Genomic DNA, 19,675 nt, shown 5'->3' with positions numbered 1-19,675 from the left:
ATAATCTGTAGTTGTATACCTTTAAATGTAAGCAACATTTTCAGCAACACCTTTTGAGGCGTCCTATGAAAATCAGTGTATTCACTATTCACTATTTGCCTATGTAAACAGCTTGAAGGACAACAGCTTGCATGGAGACAGAAGATAACAAAAGGCCCTCACTGGTTTCAGTTAATGTTGTTCAATTCAACTGAAGCCTTCATGTAGAACCACTGATCTACTGTGACACAATACCAGTATACCCCCATCACAACATTACACCATTTTCTGTACAACCCACATCGTTTTTTATTACTATGTTGGGATTCATTTTGGTTCTGATATCGACTTACCTGAATAAGACACCCTGCCGTGTGTTTACTTAAACTTGATTATTCAAAGCTTGTGATTGATTTATTTGTTCAATAGTTTGGTTAATTACTCCCCAGTTGTATTCTGTCCTGCTGGCTGTGAGTGTTTCATCCAGTTGACCTTCAAGCAACAGCGTCTGCTTTTCAATTTAAAGAAACGTTTCCCCATGACGGACGTACCGATATGTGTTTTCAATTTGGTAAATATCTTTCTCAGTTAATTGGGTTTTTATCACAGTCTCTTTTCTCAGTGCAGTGTTTATGTTGTCAAAGTCTTGTCTTAGATTCTGCTTGTGTTTTTGTCTATTAAGTTGAAGTGCGATGATTCAGTGCAGCCCTCGATTTTCATCAACAAAACCGCCTATATATATCCACTATCCACATGTAAATTAAACGTTCACGTGAAGGGTTGTGCAGCTTGAAGTTTTGTACCCTTTCTTCCTAAGGCCCTCGCTATTACATGTTGAGACCAAGGTTAAAAAAACGGTGTCCTGCACTAGCTTGTTGTTGTTTTTGGTCATGTGTCCTCGCTTCAGGATGGAAAATTAACTTTTCTAAGAAGTGAACATTGTTCAAACTCAAAAGTAAATCATTATTTTGTTTCTGACATCTATGTATAACCATCTGATGCCTAGTGCAAACATACTTCCTCACTTGTATGGAGACAGTTAGCTGTTTTGTTTTGTCTGAAATAAGTCGTGACATTTTGGATCCATTTCAGAAATGAGACTCAAACTGAATACACTTGTTGTAAAGGCTAAGTTAAATGTCATTGTGGCATTAATAAAGTGAAGATGGATTAGTAATCTGAGATTAATCTTACTGTAATGTGGTGTTTAATTTATCTGAGTGATATTAACAGTATCTCTGTTTGGTGGTCATCCACATGAACAGTGTTTCTCTCCCTGTGTGAACATTTCTTTTGAATCACCTAATGGTGTGACTATATTTCGGTGTGTTGATGTCAGGGTCAGAATCAGATTTAGGAAATTGGTGTTTTTGTGCATGGCGATAGAAATGGCGAGAGAATAAAAAAACTATAACGCAGATCAAAAGCAGAACTGTATCATTCATGTCTTGTCCTGTCATGCCCCGTCGTGTTAGTTCAGTCTCAATGCAGACGTATGTCATAAATAACGGGTTATATTGGTTTTGATTGAATAAACCGCCACTCCATTAGAGTCGACACCTTCTTAAAGAAAATGCCTTCTGGTTTAAACTGCTACTTAGCCTTCAGAGTGTTTGCTGGATCCAGTGTGTTGAGCAACATTAAGATTCCTTATCAGTCGCCAACGAAACCAACACAACTGTGATTATCAGACGGGACTTTTCAGCGTTGCTCTCATCACGTGTAGTAAAAGATCCCGGTTGCATGTAACATGTGGTTATTATTCCATGGTAAACCGGTTTTATAGGCAACACCCAGTTGTTCACACCCTATACCACACCTTTCTATTATTTTTAACTTACAGATAATCATGTGTGTGAGAACATAGAAAAGTACTGAGACTGGAATTTGGACCCTTATCAGCCTTATATTTTATTATATAACTCGTGTAAACTCAGGCTGCAGCGTTGATAAGACAATGTGAACTGCACAGAAGAAGTGCTGGAGGACTTAAAGCTGAGCTGATTTGTTTGGCTTTAGCATATGCAAAGATCATTGTGAAAGAAGGCTCAGCAAGACGCTTTTCTTAGCTCCCTCCAGCTATTGATTTCAAACAATGTATGAGCGTATTTTGTGTTGTATGCTTGCTAACAGCTCAACAGATTGTGACTGAAGCGGACGGATGGCTCTGATGTCAGGAGGTGAAAAAGACTTCACATAAGCAGCGAGTAGCCATCTGTGAACATACAAATTATATTTCCTCCTCCAGAACTGTTGCACGTGTACTTTTAGAAGTGAAGCTGTGAATGTCTTCTGTTGTGATAAATATTAACTCTACCTTGTGTTTAGAGTCAGGTTGATGCAAAAACCACAGAGCCAGTGTTTCTCCTTCCAGTCATTTGGAGGTGCGGACAGCCTCCCCAACGCAACCTCCCGCCCCTTCAAAAGAAAGGCACAAAATATTTTATTCATTGAATTAACGTGATTTATGTTCACACCTGACCTGAGCATTGTTTCTGCTTGTGTGGTCCTGACTTCCTAACAGGACCACACAAGGTGAGTAAATGTATTGTTAAAAGCAAAAAAAACAACAACTAAAAAGTAATAAAATAAAACCTGCTGTCTAAGTTCTATTTTTAATTTGACCCCCTCTACCTGTGAATAATAATAATAAGTTTATTTACATAACATTTTTTAAAAACAGATGTTTACGAAGTGCTTTGTCGGACAAAGCAAAGGCAGGAAGTCAGGAGGACAATAACAAAATAAACATCAACAAAGAGAAGTCTGCAGAAACAATATAAATGCAAATAAAAGTAATAAGAAAAGATTCAACAGGCAGGTCCCAAAAGTTAGTTAAAGCTATAAAACTTGACTAATACAATTAAAAAAATATTAAATACAAGAGAAAGTCAACAAGCTTATGACCATAATATAAAAGTAAGGAAGACAACAAACACATCACAGGTCATTAAAACGAAAATGAAGATAAAAAAGGGTGAATAAATTAAATCTGGTAAATATATAAAAGCAACAGAGGATGAATGATGTTTCAAATAAAATCATTTGGACGGTAAGCTCTTTAGAGACCTGCATGTGAACATTTCAGTTATGTTCCTTTTAAAATGGAAGTCAGGCAAACACAGCAAACCAAAGTGTTGTCTTTTGTATTCAGCTACAGTACTAGCTACAGAAAAAAGAGGAACTGGGATACTGTCTACTTCCCAGTCACAGGTAGACAGTTTCTCTTTTGTAGGGTGGGAAAGTAAACACACTGCATCAGTGCAGCTCTCCACTTCTCTTTTTGTGCTTCTGTTCAGCTTTAGCCTGGGGCCGACTCCTCGAGGGATTACCTTCACTTTATCATTAAATTAGACTGAAGAGAAGTGTGTTAATGCCACGGCAGCAGCATCAGGTCAGCAATGTGAGTGTAAAAACTGTCATCGTGCTTCCCACAAGGCCTGGCACCTCTAAGCCATTGCTTAACAGAGATGTTCTCAATCTGTTTTAATCTCTGTATAATTAATTATAAGGTCTTCCACTGTCTAAATGTGCCAGGTCAGCGTGCCTTGACCGGGTCACAAGGCGAGCGGGTTTTGATAACGAGCTAAAAGCCAGTACATACTGATGGTTCATCTACAGAGAGAGTCTGGAATGTGTACTGTGTTTTGACTGGTGTAGACGGCTTGAAGTGATCCAGGACACACTGAGCATAACAGAAGATTTGTGTGTGTGTGTGTGTGTGTGTGTGTGTGTGTGTGTGTGTGTGTGTGTGCGTGTGTGCGTGTGTGTGTGTGTGTGTGTGTGCGTGTGTGTCTGTAAAGTAGGCCTGCACAATGTGAGAAAAATATGCAATGTGCTGTAACATTGTTCAATATTGCAGAAGTAAAGGGATTGGGATAAACAAAAATGGCTGTTTTCTGCTGTTTTTAATACCTGCTGTGTTTGCAACATATCTCTCCAGGATAAAAGAAACGCACAGTTTTTATTTATTTATTTCTCCTCTAGAGTCGCACCAATTAATCTGAGGGCAGCTGATAACTAGCTTCAGCTTCATCTGACTGCATAAAAATGGTATGAAAGCATGAACGTAATACCCCAGGCCTCCATCCAACAGAGAAAATGTACACCTTGCCGAGTGAGAAGAAATGACTTGGCCATATAAAAATTGATATAGTTAATAATTGTGATAAGATAGTTCAGACTTTCAGGATGTGTTTATTGCGAATGCTCATGCCTCGATAACGATACAAATTGTGATAAATTGTGCAGCCCTAGTATATTAACTGTGACATATCTGTAAACGTTATAAGCCTCCTCTGACTTTGACAATGTTTACTCACCTTTTTCACACTACAGCGAGGCTTCAGAGTAGGACCTACACCATGTGTGTTTAGAACTTGTTCAAATTTACCTTACAGGAGGTGACACAATCATTCTGTAAGCCACTGAAGTAAAGGGTGTTAATGTAAGCTTATTACACAGAGATCGAAAATAAAACACTTGGGTTGCTTTCATAGAGGCTGTGTCTTCAACATGTGGAGGACCACGTTATCACTGTTTGGCTAATTCATTGCAGAAAACAATGAAACGGTGAGTACATGAATGTCTCTCTTTAACCTGTGACTTAACCTGCAGAGGTCAGGTCTTCGCTTGCATTGCGTGTTTGAAGCGATCACCCCCATGTTTGATGTTACTGCTGATTTCTTCTCTTCTGTCATGGATCTTGTGTGGGGCATGGGGTCTCTTTAGATAGATCTGCCACTTTGCTTTTTGTCTTATTTTGCATGATGTGCTTACTAACTAACCTACTGATTAAACCAACAGGAAAACCTGAAATACATGTGAGAACATTGGCAACACTTTCTACGTCCACTTTTTAATACCGACATGTAACCACTTTCAAAAGTGCAAAAAAAAAATTTGTAGGAAATACTACTTTCCCTCCTTCTGCCTCGGCCTCTCTTTCTCTTGCCCTCTGGGTCAGTCCTGTCTCTTGATGATTTAGCTGTCACATAAATGTCAAGTGTAATATGTGGCATGTTGAGAGAAGCCGAGCCCTGCAGGTTTTAAACCTGTAGTTATCACGCCCTTGAACAGACTTTTTCTATATCACGTAAGTCTGAAATAAAATATATGCTCTCTTCGTATATACAGTGGGTACGGAAAGTATTCAGACCCCTTTACATTTTTCACTCTTTGTTTCATTGCAGCCATTTGCTAAAATCAAAAAAGTTCATTTTATTTCTCATTAATGTACACTCAGCACCCCATCTTGACAGAAAAAAAACAGAAATGTAGAATTTTTTGCAAATTTATTAAAAAAGAAAAACTGAAATATCACATGATCATAAGTATTCAGACCCTTTGCTGTGACACTCATATTTAACTCACATGCTGTCCATTTCTTCTGATCCTCCTTGAGATGGTTCTGCTCCTTCATTGGAGTCCAGCTGTGTTTAATTAAACTGATTGGACTTGATTAGGAAAGGCACACACCTGTCTATATAAGACCTTACAGCTCACAGTGCATGTCAGAGCGAATGAGAATCATGAGGTCGAAGGAACTGCCCAAGGAGCTCAGAGACAGAATTGTGGCAAGGCACAGATCTGGCCAAGGTTACAAAAGAATTTCTGCAGCACTCAAGGTTCCTAAGAGCACAGTGGCCTCCATAATCCTTAAATGGAAGAAGTTTGGGACGACCAGAACTCTTCCTAGACCTGGCCGTCCAGCCAAACTGAGCAATCGTGGGAGAAGAGCCTTGGTGAGAGAGGTAAAGAAGAACCCAAAGATCACTGTGGCTGAGCTCCAGAGATGCAGTAGGGAGATGGGAGAAAGTTCCACAAAGTCAACTATCACTGCAGCCCTCCACCAGTCGGGGCTGTATGGCAGAGTGGCCCGACGGAAGCCTCTCCTCAGTGCAAGACATATGAAAGCCCGCATAGAGTTTGCCAAAAAACACATGAAGGACTCCCAGACTATGAGACAGAAGAGTCTCTGGTCTGATGAGACCAAGATTGAACTTTTTGGCTTTAATTCTAAGCGGTATGTGTGGAGAAAACCAGGCACTGCTCATCACCTGCCCAATACAATCCCAACAGTGAAACATGGTGGTGGCAGCATCATGCTATGGGGGTGTTTTTCAGCTGCAGGGACAGGACGACTGGTTGCAATTGAAGGAAAGATGAATGCGGCCAAGTACAGAGATATCCTGGAAGAAAACCTCTTCCAGAGTGCTCAGGACCTCAGACTGGGCCAAAGGTTCACCTTCCAACAAGACAATGACCCTAAGCACACAGCTAAAATAACAAAGGAGTGGCTTCGGAACAACTCTGTGACCATTCTTGACTGGCCCAGCCAGAGCCCTGACCTAAACCCACTTGAGCATCTCTGGAGAGACCTGAAAATGGCTGTCCACCAATGTTCATCATCCAACCTGACAGAACTGGAGAGGATCTGCAAGGAAGAATGGCAGAGGATCCCCAAATCCAGGTGTGAAAAACTTGTTGCATCATTCCCAAGAAGACTCATGGCTGTACTAGCTCAAAAGGGTGCTTCTACTCAATACTGAGCAAAGGGTCTGAATACTTATGACCATGTGATATTTCAGTTTTTCTTTTTTAATAAATTTGCAAAAATTTCTACATTTCTGTTTTTTTTTCTGTCAAGATGGGGTGCTGAGTGTACATTAATGAGAAATAAAATGAACTTTTTTGATTTTAGCAAATGGCTGCAATGAAACAAAGAGTGAAAAATGTAAAGGGGTCTGAATACTTTCCGTACCCACTGTATATATGACCTCTCGGCATTTTGGCCAACATTGCGTTTTGGTGAACATCAGGTATTTTTTTTTACCTCATCAAAAAAAAAAAAAAAAAGCTGGGTTTTATTTGTTTAGTATGTCAGAATGGAAAGGACATTAAGTGGATGTAAGTACCAGATAAACGCAGGACAAGTTTAGCTTTTCTTTGTGGGGACTCTTCCCCCTCCTTTTTGGCGGCATTAGCCTCATCTTTATTCTCGTCGTGTATCGAAAAAACTGCACCTCATCTACAGTAGGCATATAACCAGTGTGTACCTTTTGTTGAAGTCGAAGGAGTTGGTTTTGCTCTTTAAATTAGCGAAGCAGGTGTATGCTGAAATATTTCCATCACACATTAATCTCAGGGACATGTTCCAGCAGCAACAGGGTTAGAAACACTGCTTGAATGAACACATGTAGTACTAGTAATTGAATGGCAAATAACTATCACATAAGCAACACCGTTTGCAACAGAAGCATCTGCAGGGTAAAGATGCAGCAGTTATTTGTATGCGCTCAGTCAACGTGGGAAATGTGATCTCTTAATGTGTGATTTCTCAGTTCCAACCGTCTGTACACCAAAGCTGCTTGTGATGATTCTTTGACGATGATGAAAATATTTGCTCCGTCTTTGAGTTGTGTATGGATTTGTGTTTTGCTTACAAGTAATGTTTTGAATACGAACAATCTTTTGGCGACATGAGCTCTCTTACCTACATGTTGATGAATATGTTTTAAGTAAAGTTTTTTGTGTTTCCTTTGTCTCCTCAGTGCCACTCTGCCTCAGCTTCTAGATGGGTGAATCAGGCTCACGCCGTTCCACACTTGTGTCCCGCCTGCCCATCTTCCGCCGCAGCAACAGTAAGAGGCAGGAGTCTCTCCCCTCCTCCCCGTCTTCGGGCGGAGTGGGAAATGGCGTCCACAGTTCTTCGCCCTCCAGCACCAACTCCAGCTCTGGCAGTACGGGGAAACGCCGGAGCCTTTTCCGCACTCCATCTCTCAGTTTCACATCGAAGCGGAACAGCGAGCCACGTGTCCAGCCGATCAACCTCAACCTCACGCCGCCACTGACATCGGGCACAGATTCAAACGGAAACAACCAACAAACGATACCGACGTCGGTGTCAGCGGGGTTCAGCGATGGTGGTGGACGCCCTAAGCCTCGCCACTCATTTGGGTTTGGCAGCAACAAGCAAAAGAAAATCACACGCTCTCAGACTGAGGATTTTGACAAAGCCTCCTCTTCGTCCTCCTCATCCAATCGAAATGTGTTTATAAACTGCATCAGCGGTTCAGGGGCTAACGAGGGCGATGACTCCGGGTTCCTCGATGACTACAGTGGGGGCAGCGCGACCAACAAACGATCGTCGCGCCAGAAGAAACAGCTGCTGCCAAAATCTTTCTCAGCTCACCACCGCTTCTCTCGCAACTCCGACCACCACAGACCACCAGAAGTGAACTTAGAACCCCCGAGCTCCACCACCAATACCCCTGAGGCCGGAGGGCTCACCCCGGGCTCTTTGCCTGGTGAGCTGCTGGGTGCTGGCGGTGAAAGCTCACTCCAGTCCCCGATGATATCAGAGGACCGAACCACTGCCATCACCCCTTCAGAGTTCATCCCCATTACGGAGGATTCTGTATCAGAGGTGGATGCTCTGCCAGCTCCAAGCCCTGGATCTGGCTTAGCCCCAGGACCTGATTCTGTACCAGGACTGGCTGTTGACATGGCTGCACAGGAGCCTCTGCCTGCTCCAGAGAACTTCAGTGTGGTTGTCTCTACCTCCCAGGTAGCTTGGTTTGTACATTAACTTTGTTTTTGTGAAACTTCTAATGTGCTTCATAATCAAATGGGCTTATCACTTTAAAAGTACAGCATCCGACACACACAAAAAATGCTTGTTATTGTAATGGGTTATCACAACTCTCGTGATAAAAATACAATCTTTTAAAAGCATGCCAAATAATCAGCACATTGAATGTCAAACAAAAAGTCCAAAGGAAGAAACTCTTAGTGCTTCAGGGACAGAAATTTCAACAACTGGTGTCCTTGGATGTCAACAAAAAACCATAAAGAAGGAATATTTATGTCTGCTGTGAGGAATCTGTGAAATTTAGCATAACAATTGAAGCACTGGGCATGAAAAACGACTTTTATTGAAAGAGCTAAGGCATGAAAAAGAACACCTACAGATGTCTGCAAACTGGCCTTCACATTTTATACCTTTTATGCTCGTGACTTTTTCTCCTTTAAAGAATTAGTTCTATTTATTTCCTGTTCGAGGAAGGACTCCGGAAAAGAAAGTATTAAGTCAGTAGAATATTTGTAAAAAGAAAGCTTTCTGCTGAGGCCATTGAAAAGTAAATACTTTACGACTGTGTTATGAAAACATGCCCATTACTGCCCGAGGACACGACCACCTTTTGAATACTAAAGCGAGTTCATCCCGCTTTAAACTGTTTTTTTTTTGCCTCTTGGGTGTGTACTGTTCTTGTTATTGAATGTAAACGCCATTGAACACATGCTCAAGTAAATGTCCTGCTCCTCAGGTTTTCTTCACTCCAGCCCAGTCCTGCACTGAAAAACCTCTTCTACCTGACACCAGCACGGCCAACAACACAGACTACGAGACTGCCGTTTCCCTCTCAGAGCCCGAGACGGCTGTGCCCTGCCTACCTCTGCAGGAACAATCGCTTGAAGAGAGGAAGGAGAGGGAGGAAGAGAGAAGGGAAGCGAAGGAAGCGAAGGAATCGAGGGAAGAGGTGTTTGCAGAGCAGAGGAAGGGGTTAGTGGAGAAGAGGAAGTCGGGTTACATCACAGAGACCACAAGTGAGAGCGAGGGGTGTCACTCCAACCCAGAGCAATCGGAAAGGAGGGCAAGAAACACACTCTCTGTTCAAGAAAGAGGAAGCTTCTGTGGCTGCCATGAACCCAGACCCTCTCACTTGAGGAAACCACACGCAGGTATGAAACTGATGCAAACACAAGCACAGATTTACATGCACGTACCCAAGCTCTGAAACGTGTTGACATTCTTTTGTGATGAGGGCTCCATGAATTTGTTGACCAGGTATGCAATCACAAAGGCAGGAAAACCACTGACTTCTGCAGTGTCACTCAGGATGTGTGAACTTAACAGTTTCAGTTTACTGACTATGTAGTTTTTTCGCATTTGCTGCAGACTTTGTTTTTCCTTAGTTATAAATGAAGTGCATTTAAATGAGTCCCAATCTGAGCTATGGGCTTTCATGCCTCTATTGTAGAGGACGATAGAGACAGAAACTTAATGAGAGAGTGGGGAATGACATGTGGCAAAGTGCAGAGAGTCGGACGACAGCCTCTGCACATTGGGTGCATGACATATATGGAGAATTGGCAAATAACGTGTTTTTAGCACTAACTTACCAACAAATACATTTCACACATTTCAGCATGAATACTGCGAAGTAGGTCTTTAATTAGTTGATATGCTGACTTTGCCCCACTTTCTAATTATTTTAGAAACTCAAGAAGAAGTGTTACTGATAAAACTGTAAGACAGCTTCAAGGCAGCAGCGATTGCACAAACACTGATAACAGAGGGAGATCCATCAGCAACAGCAATGTACCATGATGAACATCTTCACAATCAATGTCACAGGCCTCTGGTATGTGGGCCCCGTTGTGCTTGCAGGTCTGATCGTCTTTTCTGGTCTGAACCTCCACTAAAATGGGGGAAATGGTGATCACAGGACTTCTTTTGGCTTTTGTTGCTCAGTGCGAAACCAAAAACTTCAGCTACCCATGAAAAGAAAAGTGACTCACACATACAAATATATGAAACTGTGGTCAATATGTGTAAGTGTGAGAGAGAGAGAGAGAGAGAGAGAAAGTGGTTGGAGTGAAGTGCTGGTTCTTTAAATTGATGTTTCTTAATAAGAGGACTACTGTTTAGACTGTTTTCACATCTTTATATTTATTGATGAAAAAATAGAAATGGCAGAAGTTCTTTGTTTGTCTAATTTAATATTAGAATATTGCCCCCGGAAATCTCATATTTATTATGTAGATTTATTCTTACACAGCTGGCTTATACATACATAGACGAAGCTTTATTACAAAATAGGCATAAACACTATTTGACCAAATGAAATCCGGCTGAAAAGTTTCATAACGGGAACTTCATCTGAGAAGCTGAAGAAGGAAGAACTGATTTGTTATTGAGTTTAATGAATACAATACAGCTGACTGCCAACAATTGGAGAGATAATGAAAATGTCTTCATGTCTTTGTTGTGGATTCACTCCTCCAGCAGCTTCACTTGAATTGTTTCTTTCTCTCCATTCCTATCTTTACTTTTTTTCTTTCTTTCCAGCCTCTCTGTGCAGCAGCGTCAGCCCCTACCATGAGGTGATGCGGATGGAAAGGCGTCTGCGCTCGTCTTCTGAGGGGGCCGGTGGGCCTCGTGTCCATGGAAACCACAGAGATGCCCTGGGCATGGAGGGATGTGGTCTACTCAAACACAGAAACAACTCGTCATCATCAAAAATGGGAAGTCTGGTAGGTCGTGAGCTGTGTGTTTTAGTGTTTGTTTATGTGTCGGTCAGAGTCTCTACAATATATCGTGTATGCTCTTCTGTGTGTCTTTGAAGTCAGACATATAATTATGTTTTTTCACTTCGCTTCGCTCATCGAGTATCATAACACACTGAGCAGCTGCTACTCCTAGACACAGAAGATGCAAACACAAATGGGACGACTAGATAGCTTTATTTGTGCCACGACTTCCTCTGTTCATCCTCAAAGGGAGACAAGGCAAGTTTATTGATATTGCACCAGAGATGTTCAGATGCCATTATTTTTCTTACTCATACAGATTGTCATAGCTGGACTTGAGTATCTGCCTATACCAAGTACACCTCTGATATCACTCGTAATACAAATGTGCAGAGTATTTGTGGAAAAAACACTGATGCTGACATTTAGCTATTTATGATTAACAATAGTCTCCTGTGTTATTATATTATGCTTTCAGATTAGTGCATTTAATGATCACCTCTACCTGACACTGCTTTTTAGGCTGTATCTGTAATGAAACAAATCTATATGGAACCTTTTGAAACACAGAGGACAGAAGGGCCCATTGCATTAGGAAAAACAATAATAATATCATTTGGAAACACAGTGAAAATGAAGATAAAACAAATGTGGATAGAAAAATGAAAATGATTCAAAACAGACAAATTCAAGAATGAGCAGCTAGACTGCTGTGAAGTGATATGACAGCCTTTAATTGTCCCACATGTTAAAATGAAACAAGACTCAGAAAAAACAAGGAGAGGATAATAAAAAACATTTATAGCAAACAGAAAGTTTAAGCGTACTCTTCTCCTGCGAGCATCTTAAATCAAACACTGTCAGTTTCGCTGCCTTCATCCCGAAAGACAGGAGAGATGTTTTTAAAGGTTTACAGGCTCAACGCAGAACACTGTGTGCTGTGGAGCAGAGCAGCTTCAAATGAATGCACTCACACTGACGACTTGGTGTAAAGAAGTCATAGTTTCCCCTCAGAAAAAAGCGTGTAAGTGGATTACCAAATAACCATTATTAATAAAGAGCTGTTGGAATTGGCCTCAGTTGTAACCAGCTGCTAAAACATTCTGTAATAATGACCTGTATGATAAAGGATCTTTCCTGATAGCCCTCGGTGCCCATGCCTCTGGCCATGAAATATCCAAGAGAGATTTCAACTTGCTCTGGGCTAAACCAGCCTCAGTGCAGCTGACAGAGCACTGCAGCTTTGATTCCCAAAACTATTTTTGTTAAATGTTCACTAACTCTTAGTTAAATAATAAATCCAGACTCTGCGTGTTGGCTAAAGGGGTTTCATTTAAAAGAGTTCACATTTAGAGCTTTGACCAGATCTGGTATGTGTTCCTGTCATTATAAAAACTCTAAAGAGGGATCAGGGAGAAACGTCACAAACTATAATCAATTGTATGGCTTTTTAAACAAACTGGCACCTCAAGTCTTACTCTGTCACTGAATACAGATATACAAGAGTTTAGTTGGAGAATATAATAAGTTTTACTGCTTTGAATATTTGGGGCGGCAGTAGCTCAGTCCAAAGGGACTTGGGTTGGTCGCCGGCTCAAGTCCCAGTGCAGATAATATGGAAGTCGTTCTCAAGGTTCAAGTCCCAGTGCAGATAATATGCAAGTTGTTCTCAAGGTTCAAGTCCCAGTGCAGATAATATGGAAGTCGTTCTCAAGGTTCAAGTCCCAGTGCAGATAATATGGAAGTCTTTCTCAAGGTTCAAGTCCCAGTGCAGATAATATGCAAGTTGTTCTCAAGGTTCAAGTCCCAGTGCAGATAATATGGAAGTCTTTCTCAAGGTTCAAGTCCCAGTGCAGATAATATGCAAGTTGTTCTCAAGGTTCAAGTCCCAGTGCAGATAATATGGAAGTTGTTCTGGTAGCTGGAGAGGTTCCAGGACACCTCCGGAGCACTGTCGAAGTGCCCTTGAGCAAGGCAACAAACCCCCAACCACTCTGGTGCGCTCTATGCATAGTAGTGTGTAGCAGCACCACTCTAACATCTCTCCACCAAAGCATGTCCACCGGTCCTGTTTGTGCATGCGTGTGATTCGGACTATGTGTGTGTGAACCATCTAAACCCGAATTTCCCCTCTGGGAATTATAAAGTATATCAAAATCAAAAAAAATTATAAATGTATTTGAAAAATACATAATGCAATAAGTGTTTTCCCTTAATTTGCATCTTTGTAAAGCAGAGGCGAGTGTACGTGGATAAAGTAATACAATGCTTAAATCCTACAGATGAATGAAGAAGGGAATCAGTTCATTACTTTTGGCTGTCAGTCAAACATTGTAAATATATATATAGTGTAGATATCTACATTTGTTTTTGGAAAAGAGCTGAAGCTTGCACTGTGTTTGAGTTGGTTTCCTCACAACACCCTAGGGAGCTCTGCTGTAGGTAAACTAGGTGAAGTCAATCCCATTTGTTTTACCAGCGACTAACCGCTTTAACGAGGAGATTAAAGAGGGCACAGATCTACGCAGCACTTTGTTTTGTGCTTTAAAGAATGTATCTGCTTCTTGACATCAACTCATGGAGTAATCTCGGCCTTTCCTTTTTTCCAAGGGCTCTACAGGGGCCTAAGTTGTGCCGGGGAAAAACAAAAGCAGAAGCCACGTAGTGTTTATTAAATGATACACTTTTATCTTCATAAAAGTTTGTTGGTGCGCAGAGGGCCTTTGAATCGAATGAAGAGGTCTGTACTGAGACACCTCTGCAGTGTACCTGAGTTTTGGCAATATGTTTAATGCATCAGGGTCCAAACAAGAACATCTTCTAAGTAGCGACTCGTGAGGGTAGGGTATGAGCTTAAAAACAATAGAATGGTCTCTTCATTTATTATGCATACAGTGTGGCTGACTGTGGGTTTTATGCATAAAGGGGACCTTTGAGAAGGCAAAACAGAGGCGGACTGAAGCACACCATATTAAACATTACGCTGGATGCATATGCATTGTTTATTTCAGCGCACACAGAATACAATTATCACTGAGCAAAGATTTGGTTTACAGTGTTAAACGACTAATTTGTTGAGTTCGCAGATAAAGTGTGAGGCACCTCTGTGAATCTCAGCAAGGCTGTATTTGCTTGAGCAGTTTAGTGATCTCATTAGAGTTGTTGTTTTGAAATGCCTTCAGGGCTCTGCGAGATATTTATTTTAGTAGAATATATATATATATATAGTTTGAGGTGCTCATATGTTTCTCTATGACAGCAGGGATAATATTGTGGCAGGCTCAGTGATAATGTTCAACTCCAGTTGGCAAAAAAACATTACTTAAGAAATTCTGTCTTATCTCAGAGACTAGCTGAACAGCTTTGAATGTTTTCTCTTATTTATTTTTGCATTAAGATTGACGGGTATGGCAGAATAGTTCAACTGCAATCCTCTATGCTTATTCATATCAACAGTCGCTTGCAAGACAGTGTTGTACTGCTGGGTACATCTTGTTTTTATATCGTTGAGTCTGATTGCTGCCTTGAAACGGCCAGATATCACAAGTGACACTTGTATTAATCAAACAACAGATAGGGAATCAGTTCCTCTCGCAATTTGTAATAATCTGTACTACACGACTGGAATTACACTTTGACAAGCAATGGAGATGTTAATGGACATGAGCCTTGAATGTTTACTCCACTCTCGGTGCAGGGCTGTACAAAACAAGCAGACTGAGGATGATTTTCATGGAATTGAGGCATTTGAGCACGTCTTCTTCCTTGCTCTCTGCAAAGATCACAACATAGCCACAATTACCAAACACACTATCAGATTTTACATTGAATCATTTTCTTAATATTAGTTCAAGACTCCAGCCTGAAAAACAGTTTGAATATATTTCACTCATGACTTATACTTTAAAGTTAATAAATACTTACAGCTGATTGGCCAAATTGGGACAAACAAACGCTAGTTTCATAATTTAATGAAGTCACAAGTCTATTGGAGGTTAAATTGGGTTAACATATGTTTATGTACTATTCTTACAAACACATATCATCATGTTGCATTTATTTACACAACTTTTGTACCGGGAATACCACCAGGCTCAAATGCATGCATAAATCCTTTCTAATATTGCATTCAACAGTTTACGTCCCTTATTAACGAAATAGTTGCTTTTTTTAACTCAGGGGAAATAACATTGAGGACACTGCTGGTATTCTAAATTGGTTTATGTTCAAAACACAGAACAGTGAAGGGGCTAATAAAATGGTTTAGCTGGAAAGAATAGAGCTGAGAGTCAATCAGGGGTTCTTTAACTCTCACAGAGGACAAACAACGACAGGACCCCTTAAGGAGAGGAGAGTAGAGAAAAGCTTAAGGAACATTTCTAGTTCACTCAAAACTTAGAGCATCTATGTCTTTAATAGGGGTTTTATTGTGGTACAGTTGAGTTCAATAAGTTATTTTTTGGTCTTTTCTGAAAGGACTTTTAGGAGTGCACTCTAGACCAGCTAGCTACTTTATGAACACTTAATGACATTCTTTAATTGTGAGCTAGTGGTGTGCAAATCTCCACACATCTCTTAATTGGCTTAACATTGGACACATCAAAGTTCAATCAGATGTAACGCAGTAGGAAGCGATAGATGAAGGCTAATTTAAAGTTTGAAGTGGAAGTGTTCCCCCCTTTTCTGCATTTAATTGAATTGAATAGGTACTGTAGCTAAATCAGGTCTGTGACTGCTACTTCAGCTTATTCAAAATGCACAATACCAGGGCCAGAAAAAGTGGAACAGCTAACTAGAATAAAGTAGTTTCAGAGTTTTATTTCACAGAAGCTTTCCTGTTATGAAAATGCACTGATTTGAGGTGTAGATGCCTTCCAGTATGTCCTTGCAAAGAACTTAATGTAGAAATGGTTTTCTCACAAGGACTATTATAGAAGCAGTAAATGTAGATATCTCAAGTGAAGTCATCACTGTATTTGTATTTTCAGCCTGGGCAGCATCTGTCACAACGTACTTTCATAAAGTCAGATAATTAACAACATGAGTCACGCTGGAATCTTTCATTAAGAAATGTGCCATAAATTCATGGCCATGGATTCTTCTGAATATGGATGATGTTGCTAACAAATCAACTGTATAAAAGCACTGGGATTTAGTATTTTAAACGGCAACAGATGAGAGTTTTTGCTCTGGAACGAGGGATTATTCTGCGTTGGTAGGTGGCAATGTGTGTTTTAAATAACAGCTGTAAAGAGACACAAGTTGGACAGTTGTGAGTAAAAATCTGTTTCTTTTTCATACAACAAATGGATTTCTGATTTGTCTGGACATTCATTCCTTTATTCCCTCTGGCACGTTGTAACCACAACTGCTGTGAAGTGTCTGCTCAGACAGAATGGAAGTCATGTGCTTGTCTATATATTTTCCGTGACTAGAAACCAGAGTACCTGACTGCAAAGACCAATCTCTCTCCCTTGATCTTAATGCATTCCCCAGCCTAAAACCCTGTCTAAATGTAGTTTTCATAGACTGTATATATGATGATGTCCACAGTGTTGGAGCAGACTGAAACCAGTGGCTTTAAATGGATGGAGAGAACAGCTTTCTTCTCTTTGTGCCTGTTTTTGATGTCATTCTGCTGAGCAGTTAAGAGATGGAGCCATTTTAATGAGACCCTGAATCTGATATTATCTCTATTAACTCAAAGATTATACTCACTCAAATCACATAAGCGAGGTAAAAAGGTGACAGCTCTGGGTTGTAATATCGTATTAACACATTTCTGTGGTTAGAGGGTTACGTTGAAATGGGTAATTTAGCTTCAAATGAAGTCTGTGTGCAGTTGTATCACAAGACCTTCATTCCTTTTCCAATACCTTTTTAGCTATTAGCTTTAATGCCTGAGATGCCTAAAATGTGATCTTCTGTGCAATTGCACTACAGTGGAATTCATTCTGGTCTTTTTTCATCTAATGTTTACCACTCTGAGTATCCGGTAATGTACAAATTCATCCACAGACCATAATAGCTTCACATCGGGATGGTATTAGAAAGTTAGAGAGAGCATTGATTTAGCTGGAATTCTTTTTGTTTGTATCTCTCTCTTTGTAACACACACACACACACACACACACACACACACACACACACACACACACACACACACCTGGACAAAGGTGAGGTGTGTCACTAGGCAGCATTGAGACTCTTGTACTCGTATTGGTGGTGAGATCAATACAGGCATCGACCGTGAGGGTGTTTATGACCAAACAACATTGATGTTGTGTTTCTTTGGATCTACATGAGACTGCATCATGTCTAGTTTTTTTTTCACTCGTCTTCAAGTTTCATTCATTTTAAGATTGACAAAAAGTTTAGGTAAGGCCTCTCATCCAATATGAAGTTTCTGTTAGAATCATCGGCCACTCATTTCGATTTAAAAGTCCTTAAATTAAAGGTCATGTAGTTAAATTCATTCAGGGGCGTCTGTAGCCTAGCGGTCATTGTGTGCGCCCCTGTACAGACGCTTTGGTCCTCCAGAGTGAACGTCATGGGTTTGAATCCGACCTGTTGTTCCTTTCCAACATATCGTTCCCTACTCTCGATCTCTCTCCAGTTTCTGACTCTATCCAATGTCCTATCTCAAAAATAAATCTTCAAAATAAATGTATCAGAACCGTTTGAGAGCCTCGTTCATAGTGAAGAAACATTTCTTTTGGCCTTGTTGGCATGTCGGACCGCTGATAATCCCTTGAGCGTGAGATCCTGAGATATATCCCTTTGGCCCTTGATTACCGGTATTTGTCTGAGATCTCGTAGTTTATTTACATCATATACTCCCTAAAACTGTTTTGCTGAAATATCAGCTTATATAATATGAAACCTGAAGCATGCGACCATGAAAGACGAGTTCTCCACCTCACCTGGATGTGTGTGTGCACGAGTGTGTGAATGTATGAGTGTGTTAATCATAGACATGCAAAATAATACCCTATAGTAGTTATGGTACCACTTATTCATATGTATCCTTTACTTTTTCTTTTGTCCATTTGATTTAAAAATAAAACCACATTTGATATACTCAACATAAAGCAAAGTGTTGTAGTTTTATACATTCATGTGGAACTTATTAGTCTCTTAGCTGCAGCTTTTTTTAAATGGATCTGCGCTGAGTTTCATTAATGTCCATCAGATGGCAGCATTGACTTTGAAATGCAGCGTAACCAAGGCGCATCATGCATCATTATTACCTCGTCAACACCACAAGAATGGGGGTATTAAAACGTCCAAATATGTCTGTGTGAATAAGAAACTGGATCAATCTGATCAGTTATTTCTTACATTCTTGTGAAAAATGTGATGTTAGTACAGATACTACAGATTTAAATTTTCTTCCTGTATTTTGGGGAACATTGTTACTGATGTCTAGTTGAAGGCCTTTTTTTTAAAATGAAAACTAAACATTTGACCGTATCCTCTTTTGGCTTCAATATGAGTCCCTCAGGGGTATTTATGAGGTCTATCAGTTTGACATAACTTCATTGTCACATACCCAGCTCATGTATAGTTGGGAGTATTTGTACACCATCATTTTGGGTTTACCTTTATTTTCTCTGTTTTATGCACTGACTCCCTCACATTTATAAGTAAATACTCTAATTTAAGTTCAGTTGAATTCATCAACCTTCTGAGAGAACTGACTTTGTATATTGACAGATGGCTAAGGTGTCATTCATCATATCAAGTGCTTTGTCAAACTGAACCCCTATCCTAATCTAATCACATTATGGATGATTTTACAAGGATGCAATGATCATTGACTTATTATTTAATTAAGTTCAGGAAAAATTAAGAATACAAACCTCATATCCTAATGACATCGAAATATCATACCTTATAACTTAAATTAATATGCTTATTAATATCATTTTAAATGAAGTAGTAGCTTAAATGTTGTCATACTTTTCTCCCCTAAGATTTATTTTTGGGTTTTTTATGCCCTTATTGTAAAGACAGGACAGTGGATAGAGTTGAAAATCAGAGGGAGAGAGGGAGAGAGAGTGGGGAATGAAATGCGGGAACGAAGCCACAGGTCAGATTCGAACCTGGGCCGTCAGCATGGAGGACTATAGCCTCTGTACAGCACACTAACCACTAGGCTACCAGCAACCCATAACTTTTATTAAAAGTAGAACTTTTCGTTGTTCCTCTGTGGGTTTCATAGGCCTGTTGGATATTAATGTATGCCTTGCTAAAATTGTATTCCAACTTTTCATCACTTTCCATCTGGTTCAGAGTCAGACAAACATTTTAATTTCAAAAGTTGTTTTTTTTTTCCATTAAAGGAATACAGATCCACGTCCATTAATCATGATTTTAT

At 40.2% G+C, this 19,675-nt stretch overlaps 2 protein-coding genes across 4 annotated transcripts in view; both read left to right on the top strand.

The window, feature by feature from the left end:
- Positions 1-19,675, top strand: part of pggt1b (protein geranylgeranyltransferase type I, beta subunit) — a 265,152-nt gene that overhangs the window by 69,863 nt on the left and 175,614 nt on the right. The window lies entirely within an intron of this gene.
- ccser1 (coiled-coil serine-rich protein 1) overlaps positions 1-19,675 on the top strand; it is a 131,411-nt gene that overhangs the window by 1,270 nt on the left and 110,466 nt on the right. For 2 of the 3 annotated variants that reach the window (XM_061038835.1, XM_061038834.1), the window contains exons 2-4: positions 7,533-8,548; positions 9,309-9,723; positions 11,114-11,298. In XM_061038835.1, coding sequence (XP_060894818.1) covers positions 7,556-8,548; positions 9,309-9,723; positions 11,114-11,298 — 1,593 coding nt within the window. In that variant the 5' untranslated portion in view covers positions 7,533-7,555. Of the gene's footprint in view, positions 1-4,103; positions 4,552-7,532; positions 8,549-9,308; positions 9,724-11,113; positions 11,299-19,675 lie in introns of those variants that run through there. The other variant, XM_061038836.1, reaches the window with a different exon arrangement.

The sequence above is a fragment of the Labrus mixtus genome, chromosome 5, assembly GCF_963584025.1.
Source record: "Labrus mixtus chromosome 5, fLabMix1.1, whole genome shotgun sequence".
Classification (NCBI taxonomy): Eukaryota; Metazoa; Chordata; class Actinopteri; order Labriformes; family Labridae; genus Labrus; species Labrus mixtus.
This window is presented reverse-complemented; position numbering and strand designations above follow the sequence as displayed.